The 14,680-nt window shown below is 50.9% G+C and overlaps 1 protein-coding gene and 1 pseudogene across 1 annotated transcript; both read right to left on the bottom strand.

Moving 5' to 3' along the window:
• Nucleotides 1-5,950: 5,950 nt before the first annotated feature.
• PRDM7 (PR/SET domain 7) lies at nucleotides 5,951-14,278 on the bottom strand. Its single transcript, XM_036832353.1, has 8 exons — nucleotides 14,227-14,278; nucleotides 13,030-13,079; nucleotides 11,053-11,209; nucleotides 10,303-10,404; nucleotides 9,816-10,087; nucleotides 9,335-9,402; nucleotides 7,908-8,193; nucleotides 5,951-6,348 (listed from the first exon to the last, which is right to left on the bottom strand). The coding sequence occupies exons 1-8, from the start codon at nucleotides 14,276-14,278 to the stop codon at nucleotides 6,040-6,042; spliced, it is 1,296 nt and encodes a 431-aa protein (XP_036688248.1). The 3' UTR covers nucleotides 5,951-6,039.
• Nucleotides 14,279-14,523: 245 nt separating this feature from the next.
• On the bottom strand, nucleotides 14,524-14,679 carry LOC118885848 (annotated as a pseudogene).
• Between the last annotated feature and the right edge of the window lies 1 nt (nucleotide 14,680).

Raw genomic sequence — 14,680 nt, forward strand, 5'->3', positions numbered from 1 at the left:
CCTGATTTTGCTGCCGTGTGTCCCTGAAACCCTCTGTTGTCTCACGGGGTGGGCTTTCTCTGTCACAGACCCCCTCAAAGGCCTCCCGCCGGGTGAACGTGGGCTTGTCACTCGGCTGCACAGTCTCCACGGGGCCCCTTGTCCCACTCTTGCTGTCCCCAAGCTGGGTCTAGAGAAGGCCCGTCCCAGCGAGAACCCACTTTCTGGCTTTATCTCTCGTCCCAACGACCGGGGAGTCTTCCAGCCTCGGAAAGATCACTTAGGGTTTCCTGCTTCAGTGCTCACGGCAGAGAGCTCGCGTCCTCACAGGAAGCACTTCAGCTGGGCACACGCGTCCCTGCAGCTGCATGTGACTCGTGACCGCGCTCCCAGGGACGGACCACGAGGGGTGATGGGTGAGCTCCTGCACCACTTGCCTGAAGGCACTTTGCCCCCCAGCCCCTTCCTTCTCCCCACTCGGGGGTGGAGTGTGGGCCTGGCCACGAACTCGCTTTGACTGTGGGTGAGGGCGTCCTGGAGGGAGAGCAGGGAGGGGGACCTGGGTCCCCAGGGAGGCCGCCCAGCGAGGTGAGGCTTCGTCTGGGCCTCGGTTGGGCTCGGAGGGTGTGGCCGAGGGTCTGCTGGACAGGACACCACGTGCAGAGGGCCCTCAGCCTCATACTGATGACAGCAGAGCCTGCGCTGAGAACTTCCTGTACCAACCCGACAGCAGGGGAAGTGGAGGCTCCAGGGCTTCACGGTAACTAAGTGCAGAGCAGGGACTTGACCGAGCTGAGCTGGCGGCTTGGATCCTGCATGCTTAACACTGGAGTGACAGGACCTGCTTGTTCTCTCTGCTCAGCCCTTCTTGCCACCTTCTCCTCCACCCCGCACCCTTAGTTTTGCTGCAAGAGTCATGCCTCTCGCTTTATTATGTATCTTTGCAGCTAATACTTGCGGTAGAAAATGTCTACTCCGCCATCAGAAGCCGGCATCTCATGGAATCCTCAGCCTCGGTGAGTCCTGAAGCTCTTCCACGACCGTAGAGCTGGTTCCTAACACCCAGCTCTGCCCACCTCCACCTCTGCAACCCTCATGTGTGGTACCTGCAATATAACAGGTGCTCAAAAAATGTTTCATGAATAACTTCAGAACTCAGTGGTTGTCTGACATATTTAGAAAAGGAGTGGCCGCCCCTATTGCCAGCACCCCTGAAACCCCGCAGGAGACACAAGCTAGTGTGGTCCCTTCTCTCGCCCGGGGGAGCGTCACACCAGCCGCCCTGGCTCCCTGCCTGTAACAAACACACCACAAGGAGGCTCGCTGGCCCCTGGGCCAGTGATGCTGTAAAAACCCGGCCTTGTCCCTGTGAGATTTGGTGTGAAGACAACGCAGAAACAGAACCAGCAAAGAAGGATCCTGGTCAGGGGTAAATCCCTCTCCATAGTGACCGTGTGAGACCCAAGCACTCCCTCTGCTAAGCCTGCTCCGACTGTTTGGGAAGGGGCCCTTGTGACTCTCCGGGCGGCAGGTGGGAGGGATAACCCAGTCTCTCTTCTGCCTCCTCAGACCAAGGTGGGCATCGGGGAAACAGCCGCACCTCCGCCGGGGGTCCAGAGAGGGTGTCCCGAAAGCACAGGGCCTAGCCGTCCAGTGAGGCCAGGTCTTGTCCACACCGCACGGACCTGCCGGAGGGTCTTGGGTTTCCTGGCACCCAGCACCCCCACCGCCAACCCCAGCTGCAGCGTCTTGGGAGCCCCTCGCTGGCAGGCCCCCCGGGGGCAGAAAGCCGCACAACCACCGAGGAGGAGGCTAGGCGCGCAGGACAGGTGAGGCCAGCACTGCGTGTCCCATGTCCCCTCTGCTCCCCAGGGAGCACCCCAGCCCCGGGCCGGCCATGGCCTTTGTCCTCTTTGGTAGTGTCTTTGCAGTCAGTAGTCCCAGACGCCTTCCTCTGGAGGGGAAGACGCAGTGACCGCGGGAGGGGTGAGGGCGGGGTGTGCTTTAGCCCTAAACCCGGGAAGCTGCAGAACTTCCTTGAGCCCCTAATGCACCACATGGGTAAACCTGCAGCAAACCAGGCCAAGATCTGGACAGATTCTCTCTGGAAACACTTTTCATGTCCAACAAGAGAAGGTCTGTTAAACCCCGGTCTGACCCCGGGACGTGGGGCACGTTGTAACCATGGAAACTGAAGGGAAGGCGTTTGAGAGGCTTCTTCCTCGGTGTCTCCCCTAATGGCCCCTGAAGGTACTGGACCCGGAGGAGAAGCACTCGCTCTTCTCTCCTCACTTCAGGCCAGGCGGTGCCCACCCCTCACGGCCCCTGCTCCTCCGCCCTGCTTCTGAGTTTGGTCACGATGCCGAAGCGGGCTCGTCTTGGTGAGCAAAAACAGAGGCCGGTGACAAGGTAAGATGGGGGCTCAAAAGATTTCGTAGAAGAAAAACATTCACGTGTGTTCCTGTGTGTGTGCACGTGTGTCTGTGTGTGGTGACGAGATGCTGCATTAATTGGTGTTCCCTATACAGTTATGGGTGGCTTTTATTTTCTGTATTTTCTAAATTTCTTTTTTTTCTAAACAACTGCATATTACGAGAAAAAAAACAACAAAGCTGTTGACATCAAGCATGAGAGCTTGCAAAATAAGATCTTAAGGTACATATTTCAGGATGTTACGGGAGTTTTCTCTGGGTGATAGATGAACGGCCTCCTACTTTTAAAAACGAACTTAAGAAAACCTCTTTGGTAAGTTTTCAGCGGCCTGAGCTTTGAGGACAGCGTCTGTGGGCGACACCCTCCCCACAGGCAGCTCTGCCTCAGGTACTGGCCGGGCTCGTGGCCGACCAGGCGGAGTCTGGCAGCGGAAGACCAGTTTACCCTCTTGTGCTCCGCGCTCACCTGCTCAGCTAGGGTCCCGGTAGAGCAGCAGGCAGGTGGGGCTGGCACAGCCACGGGACCACTGCGGTCAGAGGGGCACGGGTGATGGAGGCTGCTGGTGCCCTGTGTGCCCGTCCAGGGCACCCGCAGTGTCAGGTGGAGGCCCGGCAGGTGTCCCGGGGACAGGACAGGCGCCTCAGCCGAGCCCAGCGCGTGTCAGGCGGCACACATTCCTCCGAGCCCCCCTTCAGCACGCGGATCGTGGCTGCCAGCAGCTGCCGGTGGCGGGAGGGTGTACAAACCGCCAGCCCCCTTGCTAGAGGTGAGCCGAGACTGGGTGAGAGGCCGGAGTGCCTTTTTGTGCCTGAACTGTGGGGTCGCACACCATCGCCGCCACCACACGGGTCCTCCATCTTCTGTGCAGGCCGTGGATGATGGGGGCCAGGGACTCGGGGCGTCTTGGGGGCTGGCGGCCTCGCCAGGAGTGAGGTTTGTTGCCAGAGGGGAGGGGAGGGGAGGGGGCAGGCCCTGAACTGCTCAGCCTTGCAGGGGATTCTAGGGCCACCTCTGGTGGGAGGTGCAGGTGAGAAGCCCCTGGAAGTTTCTGGGGCCCCTCCCCCACAGTATTTCAGTCGAAGCCCCTCTGCCGGCATCACCCCCAACTCCGTCCCTCCCGTGGCCCCTGCAGAGAGCCGCAGAAGATGGAAAGTTTATGGCGCTTCTCTTCCCATAGGGAAACAAAGCCACAGACACACACGTTCCCTTAAAAAAGCATGAAAGAAAGGAGACAATAATAGTGGATGTTTGTTATTGACATCCACATGGTTCACACAGAGATGCTTCACAAGCCTGCACGGGGAGGGTGCCTAAGGGCCGTTGTTCGTGGTCATGGGGTCTGGGATCCCCCCTTCGGCCTTCCTGAACCCATCCTGGTGGGAACAGGACTGGGCCAAGTTAGGGCTCCCTCAGAGGCAGGGAGGTTGTTCAGAGAGGAGAGAATGGGGCCTCCTTTCTGTACCAGAACTCAGTTCTGGGTCTGAGCACAGCATGGCCTCCTGGAGCTGTCAGTGCCCTCACCTACCCAGCGGGAGAGGCCTCGTGCCACCTTGTCCTCACGTGCAGGCTGTGCACCTGCACTGCTGGCTCCACGGGAGCCCTGAGCTCCCGGGGCCTCAGGGCCGTTAGCCGTGAGCCCGCACTGCGTGGGCCTGCTCTGCTCACAGCGTGCCCCATTCTCCATCAGACTTCTCTTAGAAAAAGTGAGTTGAAGGATAAAATATTCAACAGTGAAGAATTTCAAGGTGGCGACACCGTTGCACTGAAGCACACAGGCCCAGGTACACAGCACGTGCGTTAGAGAAGCTGCGGTGTGGGCTTCGAGGACACTGTGTGCAGGGGGGCAGGAGAGGTTCTGAGACTCACGGGTGGTCCGGTTCCTGCAGACGCGGCTCCAGACTCTGTTCTCAGCAGGTGTGGGCGAGGGCCGCCTTTCCCAGGTGACTGTGTGTGGAGGGGCTCCGGGCCTGCCCAGGCTCAGTGGGAAGGGCAGCGGTGGGAAGGGAGGTTGCCTGAACTTAGCATCCTGACCTCTCACCTCCTCGTCAGGGCAGCTGAGTCTGCAGGTGCAGCAGCTGTGTCTGACCAGTGCCTGAGTGGCCCCTTCTTTGTCCAGCTGTAAAGACCTGGAAGACGTGGGCAGGGAGAGAATAACAAAGGGCGGGGCTTGCACTCTCAGCCAGCCTCTGTGCCAGATTCTGCCCGTGCTTATCCATCAAACCAAAAGGCTGGCGCTCCCATCCCATTTTATAGATTAGAAAAGAGGCACAGAGAGGTTGAGCACTTGCCCTAGGTCACACAGCTGGTGAGGGCAGAGCTGAGAATTGACCCACTATGGTTGGATCTGGAGTCCACATGCTGTGCTGACCCTGAGGGGACAGTAAAGAGAGAGCGAGGGAGACCAGATACCCCAGATTGAGCCAGGCACACAGGCATGCACACACACATGCACGAGGCCTTCACCTTTGAGGCTTCAGAAGTCAGAGGAAACCAGAGAGGAACGAGGAGAGGCCAAGAGAGAATGCCCTTCCAGGGGTTCAGTTCCTATGGAGACCGGGGCTGCGAGTGTGAGTTCTCTGTGGCCCTCTTGGACCCCACTGCTTTCAGTGATAAGGGGGGAATGAGGTACACAGTCTGGGCTTCAGATTTGTATGGAGACAAAATTTATTAAAACAGGAGTCCAAAAAACCATGAAGGGGATTGGTATGAACATCTCCAGGGCAATTAAGAAACCCTCTGCTGTTTATCTACCTTCTCTCTTATCGTGAAAGCGGAGGATCTATTTAACCCGTTATTTCTGTGCTCATCACACTCTTAGGGAATGTAAGGGGTCATAGACTTCCTTTGAAGCTCCCTCAGAGCTGAGGTATGTGGTGGCTACATTTATCCTCCCGTGACTAAGATGTGGTTTTTTGGTAATGACTCCCTCACCCTCCCTGCAAACGTAGGGCTTCTCCCCTGTGTGTGTCCTCTGGTGTCTGATGAGACCTGACTTAAGCCTGAAGTCTCGCCCACACTCCCCGCAAACGTAGGGCTTCTCTCCTGTGTGTGTCCTCTGGTGTCTGATGAGATTTGACTTATGACTGAAGTCTCGCCCACACTCCCCGCAAACGTAGGGCTTCTCCCCTGTGTGTGTCCTCTGGTGTCCGATGAGATTTGACTTACGACTGAAGTCTCGCCCACACTCCCCGCAAACGTAGGGCTTCTCCCCCGTGTGTGTCCTCTGGTGTCTGATGAGATCTGACTTAAGACTGAAGTCTCGCCCACACTCCCCGCAAACGTAGGGCTTCTCCCCTGTGTGTGTCCTCTGGTGTCTGATGAGATTTGACTTAAAACTGAAGTCTCGCCCACACTCCCCGCAAACGTAGGGCTTCTCCCCTGTGTGTGTCCTCTGGTGCTTGATGAGACTAGACCTATCCTTGGAGCCTTGCCCACAGCCTCTGTACTTGACTTTTACAATTCTTGATACTCCTGCCCCCATGAGTAATTTGCCTGTGTCCTCTGGATTCACTTTCTGGCCTGTGCTGGGCCCTTCCTCCATCATTCTCTCATGTACCCTAGAACTCCCCATTTGTCCTTTGGGAGGGTAGGAAAAGGCCCTTGAAATCCTCCTTAGCCTTATCCTTTTCAGCAAAGGTTTGGACCTTTCCTTGACCTCTTGACCTTCAGGTTTGTCACTCCAGCTGTGTGGATCAGAATATTGCTGCTGCCGATTTTGAGAGCCTGGGCAGGGATCCTCTGGTTGGACGCGGTCTCTTGCAGGTGTTCTCGGGAGGACCTGAGACGGGTGACTGCATTGCACGTGTTGGCTGAGGAATTTCTGACTGGAGAAGGCCAGAGAGCAGGAGCCACATGGATGGATCTTGGGCTCTGGGTCTGCTGAAAGAGGAAGCTTTTGGTCAGGTAGATGGTTTGTCTCCGGTAAGGCCTGAACCACTAATCATCTCAGTGTTGACAGCGCAAGCTCTGTCTCCCAGCAAGTGTGCCTTTACAGTCTACTTTTCCATTCCATTTTTACTCACTCCGTCTTCTTCAGAAATCCAGAAAGCCTGTACCAAGGGCCTTTTCTACCTATGGCCCTGACTAGGGACCTTCAAGTAGCATCAGAGGCAGCATCACTCCTTATAGGAGGTGGAACTGCAGTGACCTTTGCCCACGTACGAGTATCTGAAAAGTCCTATCACTTTGTGACAGAGGGGCCACAGGTATTTTATCCTGTTGGGAGAGAACACTCTTGATGACGGGTGGAATTGCCCCGAGTGACTTCCTACAAGGGGAAGGGATTTATTAAGTTAGGGGCACTCATCCTGGAGATCTCCAGATGTGGAAGGTGGGGTAGGGTAGTGGTTAGAGCACCTGTGAGTAAAGCTGGATTTGAGGCTCCTCATTCACAGAGACATATTAGTTGAGCAGCCATTGTGTCTGAATCTCTGTGAGGAGGTGGGATTCAGATTGGACAAGACCAAGTGGTCCAGGTCCCACTGACTAAAGGACTCTGGCTCCTGATGCCCCCAATAGGTCATGAATTGCTTCTCGCTCAGTTTTCCATAAAGCGGAAAATGAGAATACATCCTTCCTCAGAAAGCCTCACGAGTATTCACACCTCATTGATTTCAGTCAGGCTTAGTCCGTTTAAAATGCAGTAGGAAGTCCTGTTTAAAAATACACCCCAACTCCTGCCCTTCTTCAGACAGTCCACTCTCCCCTCTGCCCTGGTGATGAACTGACCGCTGAGCGGATTCCCCACTGCTATCTCTTTCCAAAAGACGAGCCAAAGCATCATCTTAGAGCAGAGAACATGCCCCTCGCAGCTGAGAACCGCACGGTGGTTTCACGTCACCCGGGAGGATCCCCGTGTCTGTGCGTGGAGCACAGGCCCTGAGGCCTCCGTGTTCTGTCCAGCCTCCTGCCTCTCCCTCTGTGCTTCCTTCTTTGACCACCTGCATGGCCTCTCTTTCCTGCCCTGGTGCTGCGGCACTGGCCACTCCCCTGCCTGGAACACTTTGCCCACAAATGCTGTCTCTGGAGAGCGCCACACCCCACCCCTCCGCTCACATTGATCCAAGGCACTTTTTCTGGGCTACTTTTCCTCAAAGCACTAATTGCTGTCTGGTATGAGGCACATGCTGCTCTAGGGCAGTGATTCTGACCGACCTGTTCAATCTCTATTTCCAGTTCGTGGAGCCCTGTCTGGCACAGTGTATGAACTCGTGTGACAGCAAACCGAAATGGTGACTGAATGCAAATCAACGTGTGCACATATCATCTAGAAATATGGAGGAGATTAAGAAGAAACAGCTAAAGGTGAGAGAGCTGGTAGGTGCTTGAAAACTTGTTTTTTTCCTCTAAGCCTTTCAGCCCTAAATGATGTTATATATTTTTTGCATGAAGGATTAAAAAAATTAGAAGAAAAAATTTTTAATATAAAAAATTTTCCTAAGAGTCAAAGGCTTATGAATCAATTTCTGAAGCATCTTAATTGAAATTTTACTGACTCCAGACTGGAGTTTACTCCATTCAAGAGCCGGACCATGAAAGCTCCCCAGGAGCGCTTCTTGCTTTGTGTTGGAGGAGAAGCGGTGCCCACCTCTGCCCGCCGCGAGCTCGCCCTTGCACCTGCTGCCCCACTTGATGCCGAGCTCCTGGCTGTACTCCTCCCCGTACCAGACCAGCAGTTCGCAGCCCGGCCTGACCACCCGGCAGGTTCGGTAGAAGATCTGCCTGTGATACTGGAAGGCCACCAGGTTCTGCTCCTCGTCATCCCGGGCACAGTTCACATACCTGGGGTTGGGGCCAGGAAAGGGAAAGAAGGCACAGGCGATGAGTTCCCTCCGTCTGTCAGACCCAAGCCAGCTCCTGGCCTCCGCGCTCTGGCGCTGCCCCCAGCTCCCACTGCGCCTCCTCGGGAACCTTCTGTTCACACCTGCGACCTTGTCCTGTGAATCCCTATCTCCAGGTGCTGTTTCCAGCACGCATCCAGGCCGGATTGCTTTTCTCTCCTTACCTAATTAGCTGTTTTCCAAAGCCCAGTTCCAGACTTGTCTCCACCTGGATTGGCCATAAAACTGGTGACCTCTGGCTTCTCTAAACTCTCAATGAAGTTCTGTCTTTATTCCACAGAACTTGGTGCTTCTAGTTTAGCACACATCCCTCAGCACTCAGCCCCAGCCTACGTTCTCTCGAGAGGCCTGTCTCCAGTCTCCCCACGTGTATCCAGGGCCCCCCATTCACTTGCCTCCCCCAGGTTCCTGTAGAAACTTGGAGAGCTCTCCGACTTAGCTCGAAACACAGAACAATAGTAGTTTATTCACTTTCTGCCAACCCTGATGAAAGGAGGGGACCTTAGAGAAAGGGGCGGCTCACAACCATCCTGCAGTCCGTTTGTTCCCTGGCTTCAGAACCCAGTTCTCACTGGAACCAAGGCTGGGAAGGTGGCCGCCCTCACAGACTAAAGGTCCCTCATGTTAGGTTATGCTGGTGCTGTGCACTTCTTGAAAAATAGGAAAATTATGATTAAATATTCCTAAAATCAATTGCTTAATGTCTGTCTGCAGTGTGTCCTCCGTAAGGACATGGGTTATGTGATCTGTTTAAGTAATGGACTCTGTTTTCTAAACTGGAGCATAATAGTAAGTGCTTGATAAGTGTTAATTAGGTGAATAAGTGTCCCTGGTGAGTCTAGACTCCTCAAGTTGTTTTCAAGTACCCCAATTTTCTTGAGCACAGAGACGTATTTTGAGGACGTATACTATATTTTTATTTCCTTTTTTCTGACGTCTCTTGAAATGAAAGAGCACTGTATGGAAAAAAAGAGGGACAGAAGATGTAAAAACCATTGAGGGGGGCAGTTTGAGAAGGAAAGGGACATGGGCTTGAGAGAGATGAGTGTCCTCTCTGGAACCTGGAAACCTACTGGACTTACCTCATCCAGTTGGCCCAGGACTTGTCCTTTCCATCCACGTACTCGTAGCAGTTCCTCCCTTTGGTGATCTGAGTGTCAGAAAAAGAAGTTAAAGGCTTTTTTTCTTTTCTTTTTGGTGGGAGGTAATAGAAGAATTATTTCACTCTGCTATCATCAATGCTCTTCAGCCTGCGTGGATGCAGCTGCCGGTCGTGACCACACAACAAGCTCCTTCATCACCATCCTCATGCCTGAGTCTATTTGTCCCCTCAGGTCAAGGGCCCCGCACGGGAGGAGCCACTTCTCTGTGCCGGTACCACCGTGCTCCCACCCGTCCTCTGATCTTTAAACAGAAGTTCCGTGTTCATGCAAAGTGCACTCAGTACACAGAGCTAACCGTGTTGTCCCCATCCACGTCCTAGCATGTTGAAGGTGAGGCCCCCCCCCCATCCACAGAAGGGATGTGGAGGCCAGAGGACAGGGGAAGAGGTGGGTTTCTCACCAGCCAGGAGTACCCACTGTTGGCCGCCTCTTCATCTTCTGTGATCTGGCCCTCGTAGGGGCCAAAGTGCAGACCCAACGGCAGATTAGATGCCTCGTTCCATACGCCAAGCCCAGCCTCAGGGATGCCTGATGGTCTGATACTTAATCCAGGGGGCAGAGTGAGGGCTGAGCGGTTGGGATGCCCCTTCTCCACTGCACTGTCCTTTACAAATGTAGGGGCCCCGTGAGCAGCACAGCTGTCAATGAAGAAGTTCTGACACTTCTCACAATCTGGAGGCGAGAGCAACAGGGATTAGGGAAGATACAGTGCGTGTTCCTGGTCGTAAAGACCTCCAGAAAGAACCGGGGCGCTCATGTCATTTGGCCTCAATCCTGTACCCCAAGTCACTAGACAAAGGGGATGATTTGGGGACCAAATGCTAAGGTGAGATTATTGTAGCAAGACATAACAGCCTTCTCTGTAATGGGCCAGTGGGGTCACTCACAGAGGTAGTCGTCGTCCTGGGGCTCGCTGACCTCTTGGTACACATGGCCCTTTCTTTCTCGTAGGCTATACATCTTCACTTCAATCTGCTTTGTTCTGTGTTCTAAGTTGGAGAAGAGTAGGTAACTCTAGGTAACAAGGTTGGTGGGGTCTGGAGTGTTGGTCCCTGTTTTATCAGAAAATGTGAAATCCCTTCCCATCAAATTATCACCTGTCCTTCTGTATACTTTGTTTTTTCCCCCTTTAACTACTGGTTCAGAGAGACCGAGGCTCCACACTGACTACAGATGCCCAGTTCAGTGTTAGCTTCCTGTTCTTCCCGTTATTAGGTTTAACTTCCCAACCTTTCTACTTAGAAAATGGTTCATTGACACATTTACTCATTCAGAAAATATTTGTTAAGGCACATTACATGTTAGGCATTGAGCAGAGGCCTTAACTAAGAAAGCATGGTCCCTGTTATCACAGATGGACTTTTGAACAACGTGTATGTGTCAGTACTTTTATATTTAATTTAATGCTTTCAAACACTATACGAGTTATGTATCCTTATATTCACTTTAGAGATTAGCAGTCAGGACCTCAGAAAATGTGTAAGATTTTCCCAAGGCCCCAGTGCTAACTTCACGTCTCAGATCAGTCCAGCCTAAACCCACGCCTACCCCAAGTCCACCCCACACACCTAGGCCATACTAATCAGCCTTTCTAGAGGAATTAGAGGGACTAAAGCCCCCAAGGTATTTTCTCTTACCCAGCTTTTGTCTAGCGTGCCGTGCAGAGGTGCTTGCTGCTCCGGGAGGGGGCGCCGGGCGCTGGGCCTGCGCAGGGCCCCTTGCCTTCTGCGGTTGCGCTGCTCCTGGCAATTTCTTCAAACTAGATTCGTTACTTAATGGCACCGGGGGCACTCCCTTCAACGGGAGAGTCACATAGTAAAAGACAACATGCATTTTTTTAGTTCTTTAGGGCTTATGAAGTGTTTTCACATGCATGACTTTAGTCAATACTTCAACAACCCTTGGAAATACCCGGGGCGGGTGGAGTCTGAACGCTAGAGCGTAAATAAAGGGCCTAAGCGGGTAGTGAATCAAGACTAGAACCCATATCTTAAGGTTCCTTCCCTTCAACTTTCTCTCAAATTCCTCCGTAAAAGTGAGAGCGAGGCAGGGAGAATAATTGGGAAGAATCAACAAAGTCTGGGAAAGAAGCGGTGGGTAAGGGCTTATAGAAAAAAAGAGGGGGTCTTCTATTAATTAGTGGACCTCTGATGGACGAGGAAATGTGGAAAAGTACAGAGGGGACAAAACACTTCTGGAAAATGAGGTGACAGAGCAGTGAGATTGGGAAGAGAACAAAGAAGTGGTATGGCAGAAGCATATCTAGACAATAAAGAAAACGATGCTGAAAGTTGCAGGTTGTCATATCCCAGAGAGAATGTTTGGAATTAGAGTAGCTGGTTCCCATCGATTCTGCTTGAATAAGGCTGTACGACTAGCTAGTTCTCCTCAGTTTCCTGATCCATAAATTGGTATACATGCTAATTCTTAACGTTACAGTGGACATGAAATTTAATAACGTTCACCAAATTGTTTTGTGAGCTATTGATATTTAACACAGTGTGAATGTGAGAGTCCAGCCCTGCTATCAATTTACCCCCTCAACTGTCTCCCTATTTGAAATCTAGCTCACAGATACTATCTTCAGCACTCCTTGACCCTCTTACTTCTAGGTGAATGTTTAAATGTGGAGTCACTCATTCAGAAAACACCCAGGGGGCCCTCAGGGGCCTTGAGCTGGGCCTGGGACTTCTGAGAAGAAACGGGTATGGACCAGGCTCTCAAAGCTTGCAATGCAGGGGCAGGCTAAACAAATGATTCCAAACATGAGAGTTGCCTAATTGGAGCTCAGAGGAAGGAGCTGTTACTTCCTCCTGCAAGAATGAGCATTTGAAATCAGTTCCAGAGGGATGAGTTTCTGTTGAAACGTGGGTAACCTCTATGAAGTCCCTAAGTTATTTTCTTATTTGTTGTTTTCAATGATCAAACGTGAAGCTAGTCAGGGCTGGGAGAGGCTTCCTCTTATCAGAGTAGGCGGCTCTGAGGTTGGGGCATCCATCTCCTTCTCCGTCTCGGACAATCCACTCTACAAATTGCCTACACATCTGTCAGCTTCCCGTAGTCAGATGGTCTTAGCATGTCACTCACTTTGGCGTAGCAGAAAAGAACTGAAGTTGAAATCATCCATCAGATGAATGATATAAAGATGTATGAATAAGACAGTGTAAACTTTATAAAACTATGGAAGTTCTACTCAGCTTGTAAGTGTTTTAGAGAAGGAGCTTTGGATGAGATTGCACTACCAGTGATACTGTGATCTCAGGCATATAATCATACATTTCTTTACCTCAGTTTCTTGATCTATTCAATATAAATGGTGATAGTTACACTACCTATAGGTACTATAGGATTGTTTTAAGGTTTAAAGTGAGTTTATTCATGTAAAATGCTTAAAATAGAGTCTGAAATATTATGAAAATAATGTGAAAATAGAACAACCTACTATTGTTGCTATTCTTATTAACTATAAAAGTGACGATGATATCAGACATTGTGCTAAAGAATCATGAAAGGAAGCAGCAGTGTCTAGGATACTCTGTGTGTTCTCCTATTCTTACCTGTGATTGGATCCATGAGGAAGATTTCCTTGTCAACAGGATTTGGGAAATACTTACCTTCTGGTGTTTACTGTGCTCCACTCTGAAGGCCACCCAAGAAGGTTTAACTAAAAGATGATGAGAAATCAGTGTTTCGGTTGGTAAATGTTTCCAAACTCTGGGCATCTGAATTAAGGACACAGAATTCTGAACCAGAGAGGGACAAGTACAAGGATTACCAAAGGGGGAATGGAAAATGATTTCTGTATCATCAACGCCTGTGCTTCCGCTGGGAGCATCACATAGTTTTCTTAAAATTAAAAAATAAATAGACAGAACCTCATCTGTGCTTCATCCTATGTTCATAAAGTATCAAATAAATTTACTTCATGACAAAAATACTCAACAAAGTAGGAATAGAAGGAAATTACCTCAATATAATAAAGGTCACATATGAAGAGTCCACCTCTAACATCATACTCATTGGTGGAAAAAGTGATCTCTTCTAAGATCAAGAAAAAAGGCAAGGATGCCCACTCTCGCCACTTCTATTCAACATAGTACTAGAAGTCCTAGCCAGGGTATTAGATAAGAAAAGGAATCAAAAGCCTTCCAATTTGGAAAGAAAGAAGTAAAATTAGGTTTGTTCACAGATGACATGATTTTATGTGTAGAAAATCTTTAAAATTCCACAGAAAACACTGTTAGAACTAATAAAAGAATTTAGCAAAGTTGCAGGATACAAAATCAACACTCAAAAATCTTTCTATGCACTCGGGACTTCCCTGGTGGCGCAGTGGTTAAGAATCCACCTGCCAATGCAGGGGACACGGGTTCGAGCCCTGGTCCGGGAAGATCCCACATGCCGCAGAGCAACTAAGCCCGTGCGCCACAACTACTGAGCCTGCGTGCCGCAACTACTGAGCCCGCGTGCTGCAACTACCGAAGCCCGCGCACCTAGAGCCCGTGTTCCACAACAAGAGAAGCCACTGCAACGAGAAGCCCACGCACTGCAAAGAAGAGTAGCCCCCGCCTGCCGCAATTAGAGAAACCCCGCGCGCCGCAATGAAGACCCAACGCGGCCAAAAAAAAAAAAAAAAAGAGAGAAAACTATTGAGAATTATACTGGAAAACCCATACATCCACCTCCATTCAGTCTTATGTCACCATTCTGCCACAACCACTGCAGGTCTTTTAATTTCTATTTCAAAATTCAGAAACAAAAACAAACAAAAAACTAACCAAGACACAGTGAAGCCACCTGCCAGCCCTTACTCCTCTGGTGATGAATTTGGTACTTCTTATTCACATTCAAATTTTTATACATTTACGGCCTTTTAATGTACCTATAAACAATATATATATATATATATTTTCCAACAAAAGGTCTCATATTTATTACTGAGCCAAAGCACTAATGCAGAAACACTGACACAAGGAGAAAAATCATTTTTTTCCAATAAAACAAATGGATGCGTTTGTCCAGATAGTAGTGATGTTTTCAGAGTGATATGGTAAGAGGCAAGTGACCTTCCACAGCATAAATACGTGTGCCACCTCATGTGTGGCTCCTTATAGACCCAGCTTGGCTCTTCTCCAGTGTCTTCTCTTGGAGTTGTACCTGGTTTTATTACCAGATTTCATTTGAGTCCACTGGGGAATGGGGCGATTCTACTTTTGTTTCTTGCCCAGGAATCGCTCGATCGTGAAAGTCTTGTGAGAAGACATG

Source organism: Balaenoptera musculus, chromosome 19, assembly GCF_009873245.2.
Source record: "Balaenoptera musculus isolate JJ_BM4_2016_0621 chromosome 19, mBalMus1.pri.v3, whole genome shotgun sequence".
Lineage (NCBI taxonomy): Eukaryota > Metazoa > Chordata > Mammalia > Artiodactyla > Balaenopteridae > Balaenoptera > Balaenoptera musculus.